Below are 22,876 nucleotides of genomic sequence, written 5' to 3' on the forward strand. Positions count from 1 at the left end.
TAGCCAAAACATTACTCAGAAATAAAAACACAGCAGGAGGAATCATGCTACTACACCTGAGACTGTACTATAAATCGATAGTGATCAAAACAGCATAGTACTGGCACAAAAACAGAGAAGTAGATGTCTGGAACAGAATAGAGAACCAAGAGATGAATCCAGCTACTTACCATTATTTGATCTTTGACAAGCCAATTAAACACATTCAGTGGGGGAAAAGATTCCCTATTTAACAAATGGTGCTGAGTTAACTGGCTGGCAACCTGTAGAAGATTGAAATTGGACCCACACCTTTCACCATTAACTAAGATAGACTCTCACTGGATAAAAGATTTAAACTTAAGACATGAAGTTTAAAAATAAAAATACTTGAAGGAAGTGCAGGGAAAACTCTTGAAGGAATTGGCCTGGGTGAATATTTTATGAAGAGGACTCCCCAGGCAATTGAAGCAGTATCCAGAATACATTACTGCAACCTGATCAAACTAAAAAGCTTCTGCACAGCCAAGAACATAGAAAGTAAAGCAAGCAGATGGCCCTCAGATTGGGAGAAAATATTTGCAGGTTATACCTCTGATAAAGGCTTAATAACCAGAATCCACAGAGAACTCAAATGTATTAGCAAGAAAAGAACACGTGATCCCATCTCAGGGTGGGCAAAGTTCTTGAAGAGAAACTTCTCTAAAGAAGACAGACGCATGATCTACAGACACCTGAAAAAAAGTTCATCATCCTTAATCAACAGAGAAATGCACATCAAAACTACTTTGAGATATCACCTAACCCCAGTAAGAGTAGCCCACATAACAAAACCCCAAAACCAGAGATGTTGGAGTGGATGCAGAGAAAAGGGCACAGTTCTACACTGCTAGTGGGAATGCACACTAATACGTTCCTTTTGGAAGGATGTTTGGAGAATACTTAAAGATCTAAAAATAGACCTGCCATTCGATCCTATAATTCCTTTACTAGGTATATACCCAGAAGACCAAAAATCACAATATAAGAAAGACATCTGTACCAGAATGTTTATTGCAGCCCAATTCATAATTGCTAAGTCATGGAAGAAGCCTAAGTGCCCATCGACCCACAAATGGACTAGCAAATTGTGGTACATGTATACCATGGAATATTATGCAGCCTTAATGAAAGATAGAGACTTTACCTCTTTCATGTTTACATGGATGGAGCTGGGACATATTCTTCTTAGTAAAGTATCTCAAGAATGGAAGAAAAAGTGTTCAATGTACTCAGCCCTACTATGAAGCTAATTTATACCTTTCATATGAAGGCTATAACCCAACTGTAACACAAGAATATGGGGAAAGGGGGCGGCGCCTGTGGCTCAAGGAGTAGGGCGCCAGTCCCATATGCTGGAGGTGGCGGGTTCAAACCCAGACCCGGCCAAAAAAAAAAGAATATGGGGAAAGGGCCAAGGGAGGGGAAGGGAGGGGGGCGGTCTCAGTGGAGGGAGAGTAATGGGTGGGGCCACACCTACGGTGCATCTTAGAATGGGTACAGGTGAAACCTACTAAATGCAGAATACAAATGTCTACATACAATAACTAAGAAAATGCCATGAAGGCTACGTTGAACAGTTTGATGAGAGTATTTCAGATTGTATATGAAACCAGCACGTTGTACCCCTTGATTGCACAAATGTACACAGCTATGATTAAACAATAAAAAAATAAATAAAAATGAGTAAATAAAGAATAAGTCACTAAATGTAAAAAAATAATAATAATAATTCAAAATAAAATCCCTCTAAAGAGAAAACTTCCCTATTTACCTGGTTAGCTATGCCTGTCACAGTCAGCTAATGATTTTTGATACACAATTGGACGAATTTTTGCAATGTTTTTGTCAGTTGTGTGCATGGTCCACGTTTGCAACCTTAATCGTCAGACCTTGCATTAGTGTTCATTACCCCATTACATACTGAATATTTGCATTCTAAGACTTCCATTCTGTAAACTGTTCAGTAGATAGTGTTGTGCCAACTGGATGATTTTAGAAAAAATAAATCAGAATCCCTACCACACCCTTTAAAATATCAAAATTAATTCTGCATAGATCAAAGATATAAACATTAAAAAAAAAAAAAAACTCCAAAGACTTCTATTTCAGCAACATGAAAGACTAGGCTTTTGGAAACTCCCTCATGGTACAGAACACCTAAAAATTTCAATTAAATTTTTAAAGTATATTTTTAATGCAAGGATGAGCTGTCTGGATATTAAAGGGAATTTTCAAAGGCCTTGAGGCCAAAATCAACAATAAAGAGAAATAATCTGGTGCTAAAATTTCTTGTTCTTGGTAACAGAAAGGCTCGGTTTTAATGAGCCACACATGAAGTGTGAAGTTGGTAGTGCACAAAGCAGGAGAAGGTAAAAGTACCCTACACCCCAAAGGCGGAGACATTCTTAGTAAACAATTAATGAACGTTAAATGAGAACAAAGTCTTGACCTGCACCAGGCTTGAGACAGTTGGAGCTAGAAAGGGACAATGTGGAGAGAAGAATCTCTCCTCCCCAGATTCCTAACCATAGGCCCCCACTCACACTAGTAGTTTAGAGGTTGAAATTAGCATTACTTGGCTCGGTGCCTGTAGCTCAAGTGGCTAAGGTGCCATCCACATACACCAGAGCTGGCGGGTTCAAATCCAGCTCGGGCCTGCCAAACAACAATGACAACTACAACCAAAAAATAGCCAGGCATTGTGGCAGGCACCTGTAGGCCCATCTACTTGGGCGGTTGAGGCAAGAGAATCACTTAAGCCCAGGAGTTGGAGGTTGCTGTGAGCTGTGATGCTACAGCACTCTACCCAGGGCAATAGCTTGAAGCTCTGACTCAAAAAAAATTAACATAAATAATAATAATAATAAAGAAATTAGCATTACTCCTGCAACTCACCACCACCAGTAACAAACCCCTTGCTAGTCAAAAATTTAGATCAAAATGATAAAATGTGGTTATTGACTAATAAAATTATATTTAAGTAAGGATCAACCATAAGGAGGAAAAATAATATTGTACCATCCTACAATTCCTTACACCATACAAAAAAAATCAATTCTCAGTGGTTTGATGGCCTCTGAGAACAAATAAAATCTTAACATTTAGTAAAAACTAAAGTATATATTTTTAACCTTGATCTAGAAAAGAATTAATTTCTTAAACAATATACAAAATGTTCAAAACGAAACAGGAAAAAACCGTAAATTAAATAATGAAAATAAAAAATCTTTTTTAAAAGGCATAAAAAAACGAAAAATGGCAGAGTCTAACAGAGACTATGATGAGTTTAGGAGGGAGCCCTCTAATAACCACATAAAAGCCTTTTCTTTAGGTCAATATGGATCTCCTCACCTGTATTCTTCAGATAGGGACATTCATTTGGTTATAATGGCACTATGCTCAGATCATGTATCTAAAATATTATAATTGGAGTTGCTATCAATACAGCAAACCACAGATTTCCATGAAACATTATTCTGATCAAGTTTGACAATGTTCTTTAGGGAATTCTCCATTTTTTTCACTCAGTTGCTTATTCGTCACTTTCATTCACATCAACTAGTAAATATTTCTTGAGCATCCTCTGTATGCCTAGCACTACACTAAGCCCTGAACATCCTCAAGAGAATCAGACTAGTTTTAAAAAATTCATCTGTTTATTCAACAGCTACTTTTGAACAACAATATGCTACACGCCATCCTGGGCACTGAGATACAGCAGAGAAAAATTTCTTATTCTTAATTGAGTTTATCAACTGGGGATATTTACTCATATCACATTAAAATTAATACTTAAAGCTCACCATTGGATTATCCCATTTAATTCTATGAGATATTCTATGTGGTCTTTACCTTTAAAATATGTCAGCATAGCGACTGCGGGGACACCGGTACCGGCACCGGCTGCGCGCTGTAGGGCTGCGGGCCCGGGTCTCGGCCCCTGAGCGCGGTGGACCCAGGATCCAGCTTCCAACATGTGGCAGCTCTTGGCCTCTCTCTGCTGCCTGTTGGTGCTGGCCAGCGCCCAGAGCAGGTCCTATTTCCATCCCCTCTCGGATGAGCTGGTCAACTTCATCAACAAGCAGAACAGCACGTGGCAGGCTGGACATAACTTCCGCAATGTGGACATGAGCTACCTGAAGAGGCTGTGCGGATCCTTCCTGGGTGGGCCCAAGCTGCCCCAGAGAGTGAAGTTTGCTAAGGACGTGAATTTGCCTAAGAGCTTCGATGCGCGGGAGCAGTGGTCACACTGTCCGACCATCAAGGAGATCAGAGACCAGGGCTCCTGTGGCTCTTGCTGGGCCTTCGGGGCTGTGGAGGCCATTTCTGACCGGATCTGCATACACACCAATGGGCACGTCAGTGTGGAGGTGTCCGCGGAGGACATGCTGACCTGCTGTGGCGGCCAGTGTGGGGACGGCTGCAACGGTGGCTATCCTGCCGAAGCTTGGAACTTCTGGACAAGAAAAGGCCTGGTTTCTGGTGGGCTCTATGACTCCCATGTAGGCTGCAGGCCGTACTCCATCCCTCCTTGTGAGCACCACGTCAATGGCTCCCGGCCAGCATGCACGGGGGAGGGAGACACTCCCAAGTGCAGTAAGACCTGTGAGCCTGGCTACAGCCCGACCTACAAAGAAGACAAACACTACGGATACACTTCCTACAGTCTTCCCACCAACCAGTGGGAGATCATGGCTGAGATCCACAAAAACGGCCCTGTCGAGGGAGCCTTCTCCGTGTACTCGGATTTCCTGTTGTACAAATCAGGAGTGTACCAGCACCTGACTGGAGACATGATGGGCGGTCATGCCATCCGCATCCTGGGCTGGGGGGAGGAGAACGGCACCCCCTACTGGCTGATTGCCAACTCCTGGAACACTGACTGGGGTGATGGTGGCTTCTTTAAAATCCTCAGAGGACAGGACCACTGTGGGATCGAATCAGAAGTGGTAGTTGGCATCCCACGCACTGAACAATACTGGGAAAAGATCTAACCTGTTGCGGGCCTGTCTGGCCGGTCCTGGAAGTTGTTCCCTAAATTTAGCCAACTGAGCTGAGGTGGGGTTAGAAATGTCTTTTATTCCTTGAATTTACATAAGATACAAAGAGGTTTTAGAGGGGCCCTGAAGGACTGGATTGAGCTAAACCTTGCATCTGGCATCCAAGCTGTCTTCCCAGGTAATGTACCCCTGTCCAGGTACCTCCCAGCTTGTTCACTGGGCTAATGGCCATATGCAGCATCAGACTCGGGAATCCTCTACTAAGCGCAGTGCACCTCCCTTACCCAGCTAGTGCTGTGGTGGTGCCTGGGCCCCTCCCACCACGTGTCTGCAGGAAGCAAGGCTGGTGCCTGGGAACGAGGAGCCCTAACAGGTGCCCCCCGTCAGAAGTACCTCTGAGCATACAGCTTTCTAGACTTGCTATAGGTTCAGGGAGGTGTGGCAGCCCTTCCACCAAGGGCCTTGCGTCTACTGAGCTTTGCAATGTTGCAAACCTTCTCTGGTCTTGTCCTTGGCATGATTCTTTTTTAATAAAAGTTTTATTTTTTTGCGCACCTAAGCTGATCATGTGAACGAACAAGTCTAATAGTTGGAAGAGCGCGGACGCTTTTGCAGATCACCTCCTGAAGGTGTGGCTTAAAGCAAAACAGTGCTGGAGACTTGCTCTGACCTCCCGGCCTATCCAACCACTACCAGAACAGGACTAGCTGGGGAGAAACTAGCTTCTACTGTTTCCTAAAAATCACTGCTTCACCCTGTCAATTTAACAAGGAATGTCTGTGCCAATAAAAGGTTTCAAACTTCAAAAAAAATAAAATAAAATAAAATAAAATATGTCAGCATAGACATATGCATATGTGTACGTGCCTGTGTTTTAATCTTCTTCTTAGGGTAATCACCCCAGTTAATTGCCCTAATTAAAACCACCTTAGAATGGTCAATTAATATTCAAAGAACTCTAATCAGGAAAGCACACTCCACAAATGGCCAGTCAGCCTTTGCAAGATCCTATTCGAATTCAGTATTTCTGAAGCAGTTACTACAAAATTACTTTAGTCTTTCAGCTATCAAAATCTCTGATCGACAATAAAAGTTCATTGAGTAGCATAAAAAAAGTTAGAGACCACTTTTCACTGGTGAAATAGATATAGCATCCCAGGCATGGGATAGAAATATCATATAGACTCTGTCCCCATTACTAAAACAGAATATAAGTATCTGATCACTCAGTGGCCCAATCACTTCAAAAACAAATCCCTAGATTTAGGATTTGGAAGAGAAGATGGTGTTACTCTGTTCCTACTAGAAATTTAAGTTGAATTCTGCCTCTAAAAATTTTCAGATTACCCTAAAGAGAATTACATAGACCTGAACTGTGTCACACTTACAAAGTGGGTTGGATGATTGCTTGTGTGCTTACCTATCTGCGGACGAATTTGAGAATTGATGTGAGACTCATTATTGCAAAGTAACACCTGGTAGAGAGATTTTGGAGAAGAAAACTTATAGCCCTCCACTTATAACTGTCACAGGCTACCTACTATCTTCCAAAAAGAACCGAATTATAATAATAGTACTTGGAGCATCTGATATCTGTAAATAAGCAAACTGGCTAAGGTCTGTTTGCCTCAAGTAGGCATTATTATCCCATTTTAAAAAGGAAGAAACTAGAAATGGTTTAGAAATGTTATTTTGTCAAGTTCTCAAAGAGTAAGGGGAGAAACTGAAATTTGAAAGGTAGGTCTGGCTCGGTGCCTGTGGCTCAAGCAGCTAAGGCGCCAGCCACATACACCTGAGCTGGCAGGTTCGAATCCAGCCCGGGCCTGCCAAACAACAATGATGGCTGAAACCAAAAAATAGCCGGGCATTGTGGTGTAGTCCCAGCTATTTGGGAGGCAGAGGCAGAGGCAGAAGAATCACTTGAGCCCAGGAGTTGGAGGTTGATATGAGCTGTGATGCCACAGCACTCTACCCAGAGTGACAGCTTGAGGCTTAAAAAAAAAAAGAAAGAAAGAAAGAAAGGTAGGTCTGTGCAATTCCACAACCTTTATTCTAAACCCTTAACCATTACATAATTATGAAATTCTGCCTCACGTTATTGAACACGTAGCCATTTGTTACACTCTAGCCTTTGTAGGAAGAGCTTGGCTCTCAATCCATGGATGAGTTACTAGCATGCCCACTATGAGATTTATTATTCAAGAATATTCATCTTGGCTCGGTGCCTGTGGCTCAAGCGGCTAAGGCACCAGCCACGTACACCTGAGCTGGTGGGTTCCAATCCAGCCTGGGCCTGCCAAACAACAATGATGGCTGCAACCAAAAAAATAGCTGGGTGTTGTGGTGAGCACCAGCTACTTGGGAGGCAGAGGCAGGAGAATCGCTTGAGCCTAGGATTTGGAGGTTGCTATGAGCTGTGATGCCACAGCACTCTACCCAGGGCAACAGCTTGAGGCTCTGACTCAAAGAAAAAAAAAAAAGAATATTCATCCTATTAAACCTCCTTTCCCAATCATCATGCACTTGACTTTGGGTCCATTTTTCTGCACATTTTTGGGGGTGCAAGTGATCTTAAGGGACAGACACATAGGCTTTTTTCACTTGTGTCTGCCTGAGGAAGGAAGATGAAGGACATCCTGAAATCTCACTACTTCCCTAAAACACTTTTCTCCAAAAGATTCTGAATGGAATCCTGCAGAGAGAAAATTATAGGAAGGGGCCAAATTACTAATCTTATTAAAATAGTTCAATTATTTGAATTCAGATGCTTGCCAGCATATGAAGATGCACTGATCAGTTTACAGCCATGTAATCCAATCCAGATAATGTTCTGCCTAAAATGGGACCTCTTATGCCCACTCTGGCAACAACCCAGGCTGGAGACTTTCCGGTTAGAGCAGTAAGATGCCCAGGCCAGTGGACCCTAGGGCTTCCTTCATCCCTTCTGGGTCAGGTGGCTAGCTTCTCACCATGTTTTGACATTCTGTACATGTTCGTAGTTACATCAGGATGACATTGCCTTTCCATTAATTCCAGTGCTGCACATCTGGCTTATGTTCCACTCTCAGCCCTTGAGCCTTTGAAATTACCCGTAAAAGTGCCCCCAAACCTCCCTGAACAGTGCCTGGTATTAAGCAGAAGGACCCAACGTACTTTAAGAATAATGATGTCTTCGCTCATTTGGGCTGCTATAACAAAGTAACATAAACCAGGTAGCTTATCAGCAACAGAAATTTATTTCTCACAATTCTGGTGGCTGAAAAATCTAAGATCAAGTCAGATTTGGTGTCTGGTGAGGGCCTGCCTTCTTGCTGTATCATTGTGTCATGGGAGGGGAGACCAGTGTTATTAGCCCCTCATAAGGGCACTAATTCAATTCCTGAGGGCTACACCCTCATAACCTAATCATGTCAGTGGCCTCATATCCTAATCATCCTAATATCACCTTGGTGGTTAGGTTTCAACATAGCAACTTGGGGAGAGGGGATACAAACATTTAGTACATAATAAATAATAACGGCAATAATAATGAAGCAGCCATTTACTAAGTGCTCTCTCAGGGAAGAGCTGATATAAAGATACAAAAAAAAAAAAAAAGAAAAGAAAAAGAAAGAAAGAAAAGACCTGGCTTCTGTAATTCAGTTGGGACCTTCCCGGCAATAGAGCTCTTCACAGGATGACTGAGGCCTGGCTCAGGAAACTGTAGAGGTTCCAAGAGGTGCGACAGCTATGAGGCTGAGGCCTTGACAATTGGAAATGTTCATTAGTGAAACTATGCAGCATAATTTCATAGAAGATTATTCTATCTGGAGGCTAACAGATGGCTCTGAAGCCAAATTCGGGGCTCTAATTCAACAGAGAGATTCTGCTGATGTCACCAGCACTTGAGCTGTGTGTTCCAGTGTGGGCTTTTTTTAAGGGTTTTGGTTGTCTTTTTTATTTTTTCTTTCCACAAACAGCCATAGAGACTCGAGAGTTAATTCAGCCTTGTAGTCACTCCAAGGCCATCTGTTGTTCAAATTAAAATACATATTTTTAACTTTAACCTTTCAATCTCTAAAGTTTTAAACCTTTGCAATAGAAACAGTCATTTTGCAACAGCTTTTCAGCTTCCTGATTCAGTGACATCAATGAAAGGGGAATGTCAGTTTCGGGAACGTCAGTAAGGAACATTGGCAGGCCTGACACTGCTAGAGGGACACGGAGAATTTACCAGGTTATTTTCTGTTCTTGCATGACATGGTAATATGCTATGCCCTACTAGTTGGAGTTAATTGACACTCTGATTAGATTTAATGAAAGATAATTTAGGAATTCACATTTCTTCTGAGGCATAAATAAATAAAAAAGGAACTAGAAAAATAATGCAGAATTTAGCCTCCTTTGTTAGTTCTATTAATCTGTTGGCATATTCTAATGTGGAAGCCAGAATAAAATATGACCAAAATCCTAATTCCTTTGGGAATGATTTTTTTTTTATTTTAAAAGTCATGCATGCTCATTGTGTAAAACACACAAAATGTAGCAAACTACAAATATATTTATCATCCTGCTGTCTAGAAATAAATGCTTTAACATCTTTGTTTATTGCATTCACGTTTATTTGTTATTTACTTTTAGAGCTGGGGTCTCGCTTTGTTGCCCATGCTGGACTCAAATTCCTGGGCTCAAGCGGTCCTCCTGAGTCAGCCTTCCAGGTAGCTAGGACTACGGGCACATGCTTGTATTCCTATTTTTAAAGATTAATTTAAATACCTCCTGAATGCAGAGATCAAGTCATTATAACCTGTGATATGTTGTCCTTGATAGTTGAAGATTCTATTGCTAATCCCTGATTAAAAGAGGCAAATGTTTTGAATACATCTGATCTTATTTCTTCCCACCAAAATTCATGATTTTCTTGTGTCATCCACCTTGTCTGTGACAAATGCATAAATTTGCTAAAACTGTTTTAAATTACACAAAATTAAAATGGTGTATTACCATTCTCAGTTCAATTTTAATCCAACAACCTTTTTTTAAAAAATGATAGCATTCTGCTCTGTTCTGGGGAAAGTGTAAAGAATGGGGTAGAATAGGGAGATACAAATGTGAAAACAACACAGTCACAGACTTCAGAAGCTCATGTTTCTTGATTCATGCAGCCAACATTTATTGAACACCTTCCATATGCTGGGCATTGTCCTAAGACTTGGAAATACAGTGAAGAACAAGGACAAGGTCTCTACCTTCACGAGGCTTACCTTCTACTGGAAATTACTTTCTTAAAAAACAGATGAGCTCAGTGCCTGTAGCTCAGCAGCTAGGGTGCTGGCCACATACACTGGAGCTGGAGGATTCGAACTCAGCCAGGGCCTGCCAAACAATAATGACGACTATAAGAACAAAATAGCCGGATGTTGTGGCAGGAGCCCGTAGTCCCAGCTACTGGGAGGGTGAGGCAAGAGAATCACTTAAGCCCCAGAGTTTGAGGTTGCTGTGAGCTGTGACACTATGGCACTCTACCAAGGGTGACATAGTGAGACTATGCCTGAAAAAAAAAAGAAAGAAAAGAAAAGAAATAGATGAGACATTAATCATTTTTTAAATTTTCTGTATCTTATGATATTTTAACATATTAAAAATCTTGTTGGCCAACTGTGTTGGCTCATAACTGTAATCTTAGCACAGGGGGAGGCCAAAACAGAAGGATTGCTTGAAGCCAGGAGTTCAAGACTAGGCTGAGCAAGAGCAAAATACCATCTCTACAAAAAATAGGAAAAGTTAGCCAAGCGTAGTGCATATGCCTATAGTCCCAGCTACTTGGAAGGCTGAGGCAGGAGTGTTGTATAAGCCCAGGAGTTTGAGGTTGCTGTGAACTGTGACAAAGCCACTGCACTCTAACCAGAGTGACAGAGCAAGAGTCTGTCTCAAAAGAAAAAAAAAAAATCATGTTGTCAGGAAAGAGACTGTCCCCTCCAAAGCTAGCAATTCTTAAGTTAGTAAAAGGGTTAGAAGTATGCCTTTCACACTTTCACATGCCAACCAACCAATCTGCAGTCTACACCCTCAACAATCCCCTTTATCTAACTCTCACACACCAAGCCAATATTGTCCCTTCCCTGAGTCATTCCAGAGCCAGGTACCAGGCAACCAGAGACCACCCCTATAGCCCCCAAACCACCAAAATTATTAAATCAGCCAGTCCTAAATAATCCATACATTATTATTCTGCCCTACCTTATCTTTCCCACAGAATCCCTAATAAAGGGCTTTGCCTAAACTTTCTCCTGCTTCTGCGTCCTACCAAAAACTGGTGCTCCCTCTGTGGCCCTGCACGGTGCGGTATGTCTCCTTCTCTTGGAAAATGTAAGTAACAAATCTTTCAATATCATTGGCCTGTCCGTGTTGTTACCTCCATAAACTGAAACCATTCAGACATAGCGGTAAGCATAATTTATCCTCCACATCTGTGGAGTACAAATCCATGGATTCAACCAATTGTGGATTGAAAATATCAAAAAGCAAACGCCACAAAGTTCCCAAAAAAGCAACATTTGAATTTACCATGTGCCAAATACTACACTTAATCCACATGAACGGAGTGATGTGTTAAGTATTGCATCAGGTATTATAGAATTAATGTAAAGTATACAACAGGATGTATCTATGTGTGACTACTACAGCGTTTTATATAAGGGACTTGAGCAGCCTTGGATTTTAGTATCTGCCAGGGGTGCAAGTGCTTCTTTACCGTGGTGATGAGAAAATGCTTCTTTAAGGAGGTGATATTCAGGCCTGGTGGGAGAAGCCAGCCAAGCAAAGAAGTAATAGTGAATGCAAATACTCTGAGACAACACTAGCTTTACTTGGAAGGTCAGGTATGCAAGGAGGGACAGAAAGAGGGGCAAATGTAGAGGGCCTTGGAACAGAGTGGTCAAAACACACATGCAAAGAAGCCTGACAATGCATTATGAACAGTGCATAATATTTTCACTGATGTTATTTCAAAATATTTTTTAGATGTCTGGTGCAATTTTAGGAACTGTGGTGCAGCAAAGATAATTTCTCTTCTGGGGTGGATGTGTTTGATAACACCCCTTCAGCTGCACTCTGGCTTTTCTCCTGTTTCCTGCAGAGTAAGTCTTTGTGAATTGAAGGACCACTGCTGTTATCCAGCAGTGTTGAGTGAAATTATAATTTTACAGTGTGCATAATAAGGGCGAAAACCAAGTGCAAGGGGCACATTCCTTTGTGGTTTGTGGTGGGTTTTGAGGACGATAATGAGGAGAAGTGGGGAAAGTGGTTTTCCTTAGTAGAGCTCTTGTTGAAGCTGAACTTACCAGCTGTTGGGCTCAGAGCCCACACATGACTCCTGATATGCAAGCTGGGCCTGAATGCTGAACAGAATGAAAGGTAGGTGGCTTAGTCCTGACAGCTTTTTAACGTCAGAAGCAAGATACACCTACCTTTTCAGTTTGATGTGACATAACTGTGTTTTCATTTACCTACTAAGTCCATGTGAATATTTTATTTCTAGGTTCACAAAATAGATTCAGGGTATTACAGGGAAGGATTATTTTTTAATGCCTCTTTTCTCATGTAAAATATTTTCTTTAGAACAAAGCTTGGCCTACAGCTTTACTCAAATGAAAGGATGTGGGTAGAGAATCGTTTATTAACAACAATAATACAAGCCAACCTTTAAGCTTAGGCTGAATAATTTTGAACATTTACTACAATCTTGCTCTTCAGCTGCTATTATTTTTCCCACTTCATAGATGAGCAAACTGGGGCTCAGAGGGCTTAAATTACTAGCCCAAGGCCAAAGACGGAGCGTTGGACCCAGATGCCTGGTCAATCTTGCATCAAATTCAGGTCTATTTAGGCCCAGCCTGCATTTCCCACCACACAGCCCTGTCCCCTAATATACCATTTAACCATCTACAGAACAGAAGCAGGCTTGTCCCACCTCTTGTGGCTATTGTCAAGAACAGAGGGTACAAATAGTGGCTTACAAAATACCCTATGATGGCGATTTTAAAATAAGAAAATAAAGGATGGTATATACTGGGCTTCACCCCCAACTCATTCACAGACCTCATCTCAGTAGCAAAGCAGGAGGCTCTCCTGGTGTTGGGTAAGGAAGAATATGAATCCTATGAACGCTAAGACTGCAGTTTTCCTATTTGTGGATCTGGGTTTGAGATATGCATTCAAGATAAAGGAGTTTCCTGTTTAGTAGAAAAAGGAGCACTTTTAAAGTTCTTATGTCAGGGTCTAGATCTAAAGCAATAATACGATATTATATATTCTCCTTATAATACAATCTGTCCATAATATAGCCTCTCTATAATATATTCCATAATTATTACCCTAATATATTTCTCCAAGTAAATGATAATCATAAGAATCCATTAAATGCTGATTTTCTATACATTTATATTTATTCCACATTATATTTCCAAAGGTTATGAGGCACCTTAAAATGTGCAAACAATTTAACATTATAGAAAAGATTTAAAATAAGTTTCTACATAATGCAAAGAAAATAGGCAGGAAACTCTCTGGAAACAGAGAAAGGCTATGTTACCTGACGCATGTGCTTTGAAGCCCTTTATTGCTTCTGGAATTCATGAGTTTTATCCCATTTGATCTTTGGCACAACTCTAGGAAGTAGAAAGGCGAGGTGTTATTAACCCTATTTTATAGATGAGGAAACTGTCTTACAAAGATCTTCTTGAGGTGACAGAACTTATAAGAAGTAGACTGGCAACAAGATTGAAGTTTTCATAACTGCTGGCCTAGACCTCATCTAATTCTGATGTCTAAACTGCTAGGTGGTGAGATACCAGGGAAAAGTATGGATGTGATGAAGCATTTCTTGGCCCACATGATTCTTTTTTCAGCCTATCTTCAGGTGTCATTCAAAGATCCCCTGGTGCCTGTTGACTGCCCAGAACCCCACCCTTTGCCAGAACTATTGCCCTTCCCTAGTGTCCATCTCATCCCCACAAGTTGGCCTTGCTTCTTTGAATAACATAAAACACCCCACATGAACATGAAAATCACCCAATTCACTTTCCAGGTCCCTTGGTGTCCCGATGAGTGTTAGATAAGCATTGGTGATTAGATACACATACATTAAGGTAAGACATAATACATACACACATAATCACAAGACAAAGGTGATTCTAAAGAAAGATGTTTTGTTTTCAGTAAAGTAGACTTTTTTTTTTTTTTTTTTAATCAAGAAGACTATCCCAAACCAGAATGGGCTACTCAGGTGAGCAGAGGCACCATTCAGGTGATCACCTTGGCCTTGACTAGTTGTATTAAGTACCTTTGGCCTGCTTCCAGCTCCTTGATTCTGAAGGAACCTGTCTTGAGGGGCCAGCATAGCCCTGCCTAATGCTTCTAAGGCAACCCATTCACCAGAGCCTTTCGGCATTAGCACTCTCAATCAAAAGGGTGACTACGAGGGGGACAATTCTTCAGGCCAACTGGGGATGGGGTCACAGAGACTTTAACACTCTTCGGTTATGCCGTGAAAGCAGTCACCAAGCTCATATAACCTTGCCTTCTGGGACAGCCAGGCTCTGTTTATAGGTTCTTTCCAAAGCTTCTCTTTAGGTTGCTGTTCAAAGGTTGTCCCCCAAATCACCAAATTGTATGTCTATTTTTTAAAGCTTAAAAGCATTTCTCAGTGAATTTGAATACTGGGAAACCTCTTAACATTAAAGCAACCTTACATTTTAGTCTACTCTGATCTCTCAGTGGCTTTCTCCACCAGGAACAGCAGTGGAGGCTGGAATAGGAAGGAGAGGAAGAGCAATTTCTCAGCCTGTGTGCCTCGTCCCAGAGGGGCTCATTTTAGCATTTTTAAGGCATATATGTTGATAATGTTGCTCCTAAGAGGATCACAAAAAGATGTTGGGGGGAAGCAAAGTGTAAATGCAGGATCATGGGACACATACGTAAGTGTGTGGAAGGCTTGCACACAAGGACACAAGTTCTGTGTCCCACATCACTCCCAGCCAAGGAAGTGAATAGCTCCACCATATTCACCTCACCCCTGGGTTAGACTCAAGTGTTGCTTTTGCCAACAAACACATGTGTTGCACACCTCCTTTGTGTCAAGCATGTCCTAGACACTGGCTTTATGGAGCTTATGAGGATGAAAAGTATAAATATATTTATGCTGCACCCTGTTCAGAAAATAACTAAAGACAGGTTACAGAGAAACAGCAAGGGTAACATAAAATGAAGCTAATATAAAAATGCAAACCAGAGATGAATGGATAAACAAATTGTGTCATATATATATAATGGAATATTATTTAGCCTTCAAAAGGAAGGAGATTCTGACACATGCTACAACATGGATGAACCTTGAGGACATTATGCAGAGTAAAATAAAGCAGACACGGAAGGACAAATGCTGTATGATTCCATTTATATGAGGTCCCTAGAGTAGTCAAATTCATAGAGATGTAAAGGGCAAGGGAGAATAAAAGGCCATTGTCTAAGGGACATGTAATTTTAGCTTGGAAAGATAATAAAGTTCTGGAAGTAGGTGATGGTGATGGTTGTACAACATTGTGAATGTTCTTAATGTCATGGAATTATGTACTTCACAATAGCTAAAAGGTCAATTTTATGCTATGCACATTTTACTACAATAAGACAGAAGACACTAGACTAAGACTTCAAAGGCTTAGTACAAAAATAATGCCAAATATTAATACTTTTTAACATGTATTACAGGTTGACATGATATTTTGGATATGGTAGGAAAAATTAAACAAATTATTTTTAAAATTTTTTCAATTCAAACCATAGAGGAAGAATTATAAAACCAAATAACTTCAGGAGGGCCAGCAGGTACATACACATGTGAAGTGGTAAGTGATGTTTACAACAGGGTATGGGTATGTTTGAGGCAATCAAGCGACTATATGCCTAGGCTTAAGGTCTTTGGACTAAATGTTTAAGAAGCAAATAAAACATGTCCTCAGTCTTAAGGACCTGGAGGCAATGGTTGATGACATCTGACATAGAATGTTCCACATTTGCTAAAAGGATGCATACTTAGCTTGAGCTCTCTAGCAGCCAATGCGAAAAGAGAAATGTAGCCAGTTTCACAGTTTACAAGGTAATGAGATAAAAACTAAGCAGTTATTCAGAAGCACATGTGCTTTTGATATCGCAATAAGACATTTCTCCTGAGGGCCTTACTGAAAAAACACCCTTAGCATTGGAATGAATCCCATGAGATTTTTGTATCTCATTCCATATTTGAGGCCCATTATTTCATAGAACAGTGTAACAAAAGCAGCTCTGCCAGAGGCCAGTGGTTCAGCAGGAGGCAAAGTAGTGCTGAATGAATAGTAGAGATGATGAGGAACATGAGTGCTATTGGTGTTTGAAGTCAGAGAGTGAAATTCCCGAGGACTCATCAATAAAAAAGGCATTTATTTATTTATTTATTTATTTATTTAATTCATTTATTCATTTATGTAAATTTCAGGTTAATATGAGGGCACAAACAATTAGGTTACATTGTTTGCATTTGTTAGGTAATGTTCAAGTTGTAGTTGAGCTCTTCACCCAAGGAGTGCGCCGTATACTGTTAAATAAAAAAGACTTTCTAAAGGCAGTTAGGCAACAGCTGGAGCTTAGGAAAGGTAGGATTTAGATTCATGCCTGGTACCTAGTGCGTGCTCAGGAAATACTTGTTGCATAAATGAGTAGGTAGATGTCTTAGTTTGGGGGAGGATGCTATAACAAAATATCTTAGACCAGGTAATTTATAAACAAAAATGTATTGCCACAGTTCTAGAGGATGGGAAGTCCAAGATCAAGGTACCAGCAGATTCAGTGTCCAGTGATGGCTTGTTCTCTGCTTCATAAATGGTGCCTTTAGCTGAACTCTCAAGTGATGGAAGAGGCAAGGGAGTTCACTGAATCCTCATTTTTAAGAGCACTGATCCCATTCCTGACAGTAGAACCTGTGGCACTTATTTACTTGCCAAGGGCCCCACCTCTTCATACTATCACATTAGTTTCTAGGTCCAACATGAATGGGGAAAGAGAGGACCAACATTTAGACATTAGCAGTAGAGATGAAAGGGTACAGATATTTCAAGGCCAAAGCAGTAGAGAGAGTATTTTGGAGGGAAACTTCACTGGAGGGTATTAGTCAGAACTTTCTTGGTGGCAAGTGACAAAAATCTAACAACCTTGTTTTGAAAAGTATATAAAAATGTATTGAAAGCTTATTGGAGTGTCTCACATCTTTAAGAGAAAGAGTTGAACTCTAGATATGGTGGGCCTCCATTACGGACATGGAGATAAGCTGCCCAGTAGATAAGCTGCCAAAGTAGAACATGTTTCCCCAAATGCTGGCCATAGGGGTCAGTGCACAGCCTTCAGCCATCAGTAGGCTACTTCAGGGTTTGCCTCAGCTGCAGAGAGGTGTGCCACCCAAGAATATGCCCTTCCTTGGGCAGCCCACATCCAGTGACTGAATCATGCTGAGAGAGCAAAGGCCATGCTGTCTCAGGCTACACAGGACCAATTTGATGGGCCATTTATACTCCAGAGTTCTCTGGAGCTGACCCAGACTTTGTCAGACCTGCACTGAGTTCAGTTTCTCCCTTTACCCAATCCTGCTTTCTCCTTTTCCTTTTTCTTTTCCATAAGTGTTTCTCTCTAATGAATATCCTGCACCCCAAACTGCATCTCAGGGACTTAACCTTTGACAGCCTATGATACATGAAGAACAAGGTCAAAATCTGCTTGTTGGGCACAGGATCAGATAAGAACAAATATGGCAGCTCCATTGACCCATAGGTTTTGGAGGAGGGTTGCTAGAGAAAAAGCCATTATAATATCCTCTACATTTTGGGGAGTAGTAGCGGTTGCCACTGAAAGATTAATTTGGGATTTGGAACATCAAGTGTAAGAGATAAAATATCTTTAGTTTGGTGGTGCCTGTAGTTCAAGCAGCTAAGGCGCCAGCCACATACACCAGAGCTGGCAGGTTCGAATCTGGCCTGGGCCTGCCAAACAATGACAACTACAACAACAACAACAACAACAAAAAAATAGCCAGGTGTTGTGGTGGGCACCTGTAGTCCCAGCTACTGGGGAGGCTGAGGCAAGAGAATCACTCAAGCCCAGGAGTTTGAGGTTGCTGTGGGCTGTGATGCCACAGCACTCTACCCAGGAGGTATAGCTTGAGGCTCTGTCTCAAAAAAAAAAAAAAAATCTTTAGTTTATTGGTTTTCAAACAAACACAGCAACAAGACTCTCAGACAAAACTTAACTCAGAAGCACCAACACAATAAGCAGTTTAACAATAGAGCTACTGGTTTGAAAGGATGTAGAAACCAGCCCCTTGTCCTTCTCTAATTCATTTCCCAGAAACCAGTGAGTCATCTCATTGATTGATTCAACAAATATTCACTTCTCCTGCCACAGGCGTTGTGCTAGGTGCTGGAGAGACAATGCTTGAGTGAAAACAAACACAAACCATATTTCTGGAGCATGCAATGTATATAGTCCTAGGATACAGTTTGAAACCCACTATTCTGGGCAATTTTGAGGGGGTAAGGAAAGGAAAATAAAGGACTGGAGTAGAAGAGTGATGCGTTAGGAATACTGACCTGATGGTTTTAAGTGTTGTCCACTTAGCTTGGGGAAGACTGGTCATGCTGATTAATTGGAAGACCATTGCAATAGCCAAGACATGAAACATGGGGTCTACACTAAAGAAAAGGCAGAGGAAATGAAAAGGATGGGTGGATAAAAGAAATGCAATGTAAGAAAATGTGGGCTTTGGTGATAACCTCTTAATAGATCTGGTAGTATCTTTTAATGCATGATTAAAACAATCCCGCATATATTTATAGTACTATGTTCCTCCCCACCCCAACTTTCTCCACTTAATCAAATGTGCACTATTTTCCAATCTGCCTCACTGAACTTATGTATTAATCAGTCTGGATTCTCAACAATCCATTCCAGTCTTGCTCTGTCAGCACCCTGACCAGTTACACATATTTCTCATGGTTCCAAGTACAACACTCTCTCCTGGCTGACAGCAGCCCCTGTCATTCCTCATGTCTTTTTTGTGTACAGCTGTAATCAATATTAAATTCCTGAAAATTTATGGTTCAACTAATATCAAATACTCCTTTAGCCAAGATATTGCTCTCTGGAATTTATTTTGTGTCATATGAAAAACATTGTAATTTCCTTTTACATGTTTTAAATTCATGTATGATTCAGTGTGTGATTATGTGAGAGACAGTCCATTTTTTCTGGCCTTTGTGATGATTCAGTATTCTTGAAGCATCTTGGGCTGAAGATGCTTACACAAACACCCCCTTGTATTTTTACTTTGTAATTTAGATTTTCTAAGAATTTTGCAAGATTACCTCTAGAAATGTCATTATGAATGATTGCTCCAATGCCCCTCTCCACTCACATTTCACAGTTCAGGAAAACTGAAGGAACTATATCCTGGACTTCTTAATTTCCTTCAGTCCTGTGTGTTCTTCTGCTACTAGAAGTTGATATAAAAAAAAGTGGAAGGTCTACTTCATGATGACTCCCATAAAGGATAAGAATAATCTTTGTTTATCTCTGAAATCACATTTACAGGCAAATCACTGGGGGCAAGGACTCAGACTTAATTCCTGCGTCAGTGCCAATCTCTTTGTGTATTAGAGTTCTGTGTGCTTATCCTTAAGTATCTACCTAGACTACGAGCTACTTGACAGACACTGCCTGTTATGTGTCCTTCCATCTTGCACACTAATTTATTGGGCACAAAGTTTCTAGACCACATCTCCTTCATTTATTTATTCATTTGGCAGATATTTATTGAGTCCCTCATAGGCACCAGGCACTGTTCTAAGTGCTTGGGTTAGAGCAATCATTAAGGAAAACATAGTCCCTATCCTCATGGGACATACTGTATAATAAGAAAATTGGATGTCAAATAAGTAGGACCTAGTAAAAAGATAATAGTTAATAAGTAATAAGAAGTATGATGAGGTTTACAAAAGGGAAGAACAAAGACTAAAGAACAATTATCAAGAGACTACCACCCCTCCCTCTACTTTCTTTTCAACCTCTTTCTTCCCCTGTTTCACCTCTCCCTGGATCCATGAGTGAAATTGGAATCAATGACAAAAAGCATGAGCATCACCCTTCTGTGACTTTCGTGTTTTTTTGGCACCCCTTCCATTGATTAACATAAATGAGCACCTCAGAGAAAGTGGTATTTGTGACTCAGGCACAAGATTAATAGGAGCTCGTAAGAGGGAAAAACTGAGAGTGATGAATCTACCCTCATTCATTTATTCAGCAAACATTTATAGAGCATTTATTCTGTGCCAGGTACTGTGAGCAAAACTGTCACTTCCATCACTACAACACTCACATGCTGGAGGTGACATAGTTAAAGCAAAGGATCACAGAAATAAATGTAACATTACAAGAGCAGTAAGTCCCACATTATGCTATGTGGGGTTAGGAATGTATATAATGGAATGATTTAACTTGTCTAATATATTAGACACACCTAACCCAGGACCCTGTGACTCCCAAAACCTAAACTCTCAATGTCTACATCACACTGAAGAGTCAGCTACTGCACAATCACCTCCAGGCTGTTGTTTTTCCATATTCAGACAACTCTAATTATTGAAAAGTTCTTCTTTCTGTGTAACCTGAGGTGACTCCCCATACAACATCATTGTTCTAACTATAGGACTCACACACACGAAATGTTGATATCGTATGTTTTCCAAATTTTTAAATTCAGCTAGCATCACTTCTCTTCCTCCCGGATCTGGATTTCAAACCTTCCATCCTGTGGCATGCTTATAAGGTCCACCCAGCTGCTGCCACTTCCATTGGGATATACTATTGAGTCCTAGGTGGTTGGTAGGTAGGTGCCATGCCTCCTTCCCCTATCTTCTCACTCAGAGAAGACCTTGAAAATTAATCCTTATGCACTTTGCTACTGTGCCCAGAGGAAGCCTTAGAATCCATTTCAATAGAGCACTCTAGGCAGCTATGATCAGTAAATTGGTGTTACCATGAGGGTGAAATATTTTTGTTATCCAAGCCTAACAATGTCCCTCTAAAACTAAAGTACATAGAAGGGAGTACTGGGCTCTGACATTGGACTCTAATACTGGATCCAGTGAGATGTCATTCCAGCCTCACTCTGAAGATTCTAAACTTTATTAACCACTGCTTCCTTCCTCAGGTGTTCTATTCTCTGGCTTGCTCTTGCAAATAGAACATGGAGTGGAAATATCCAGAGAGATGAATTCATACCACTTTCTAGCTTTATCTGAAGCTCATAGCCATTTGCAAAATGTGGCTAACAGTGCCCACTTTACAGAGTGGTTGTGAGGCTCTATCTACAAGTAGGTAGATAAATAGACACTTGATACATTTTCTAGTCACTTCTCTTTTCTCTCTTCTGACCAATTATAGTCTAGGATAGTCTTTTCCTGGTTTTAGATCAATCAAAAGGTTTTATAAAAAATTTCAAATCCTCTTTCCAGCCAGCACTGAGCGACAGGCATCTCTCGGGACAATTGGCACAAGCACCACAAGACTGGGAGCAAGAGAAAGCCCTCCCACAAGGAGCAGAAGTCTGAGTTGGGACGCCCAGCTGTCAACACTAAGATTGACCTTGACCACATACACACAGTCCATGTTCAGGGATGTAACAAGAAATTCCATGCCCTGAGGCTAGATGTAGGGAACTTCTCCTGGGGCTCAGAGTATTGTACTAAGAAAAGAAAGATCATTGATGTTGTCTACAATGCATCTAATAATGAACTAGTTTGCACCAAGACCTTGGTGAAGAACTGCATCATCATACCAGCAGTGGTATGAGTTGCACTAGGCACTGCCCCTGAGCCTCACAAAGGGGGCCAAGCTGACTCCTGAGGAAAAAGAGATTTTAAACAAAAAATAATCAAAAAAATACAGAAGAAATATGATGAAAGGAAAAAGAATGCCAAAACAAGAAGTCTTCTGGAGGAGCAGTTCCAGCAGGGCAAGCTTCTTGCATGCATTGCATCAAGACCAGGCCAGTGTGGCAAAGCAGATGGCCGTGCGCTAGAAGGCAGGAAGCTGGAGTTCTATCTGAGGAAAATCAATGCCTAGAAAAGCAAATAATTCCTCCTCTCTTCTGTTTTAACTTGTATAATAAAGGTGATCTTTGTTCTGAAAAAAAAAAAAAACTGCAAAAAAAAAAAATATCATAAATCACTCCTGAAAAGTAAAAAAAACAAAAAAGCTAAAGTAAATGAAAAGATATTTCCTGTTGTTGGTTAAGTCAACATTATAAAGATGTCTGTTTTCTTTCTTTCCAGGTCTTTGTACCTTTAGAGACAGAGTCTTGCTCTGTCACTGAGGCCAGGGTGCACTGAAATGGATGGGGAAGATAACAACTAACCTACTTAAGTATGGAAGACAGTGTCTTGATAGGATACTGTGAGGTTAAAGAAAAAGAACTTTGCATCACTGGTCACACACCAACCTAACCAACTGATCAAGGTAAACGTCACCAGCAACAAGACATGGCAATGTCATGAACCTTGATGTGATATGCTAAGAATGATACAAGAGCATTTTTGTAGTGTTCTTGCCAAAAAGCACACAGCCTGAATCTAAGCATGAGAAAATATCAGACAAAGCCCAATGGAGTGATATTCTACAAGCTGACTGACCAGACATATCAAATGTGTAATTGCTGCAAAAGACAAGGCATGACTGAGGAACTATTATAAACTGGAAGAGTCTAAGGAGAAATAACAACTAAATGTGATGCGAGATCA

General features: G+C 40.8%; 1 protein-coding gene and 1 pseudogene across 2 annotated transcripts; both read left to right on the plus strand.

The window, feature by feature from the left end:
* The first annotated feature begins 3,898 nt into the window (after window positions 1-3,898).
* LOC128565390 (cathepsin B-like) lies at window positions 3,899-5,827 on the plus strand. 2 transcript variants are annotated; one of them, XM_053561811.1, is made up of 2 exons: window positions 4,249-4,311; window positions 4,431-5,827. In XM_053561811.1, the coding sequence occupies exons 1-2, from the start codon at window positions 4,249-4,251 to the stop codon at window positions 5,013-5,015; spliced, it is 648 nt and encodes a 215-aa protein (XP_053417786.1). In that variant the 3' UTR covers window positions 5,016-5,827. The 2 variants fall into 2 exon arrangements, with proteins under 2 accessions (XP_053417785.1, XP_053417786.1); XM_053561810.1 differs by having other exon boundaries at window positions 3,899-5,827.
* Window positions 5,828-16,115: 10,288 nt separating this feature from the next.
* LOC128564377 (40S ribosomal protein S8-like) lies at window positions 16,116-22,214 on the plus strand (annotated as a pseudogene).
* The last annotated feature ends 662 nt before the right edge of the window (window positions 22,215-22,876 follow it).

This window comes from Nycticebus coucang, chromosome 14 (assembly GCF_027406575.1).
Source record: "Nycticebus coucang isolate mNycCou1 chromosome 14, mNycCou1.pri, whole genome shotgun sequence".
Lineage (NCBI taxonomy): Eukaryota > Metazoa > Chordata > Mammalia > Primates > Lorisidae > Nycticebus > Nycticebus coucang.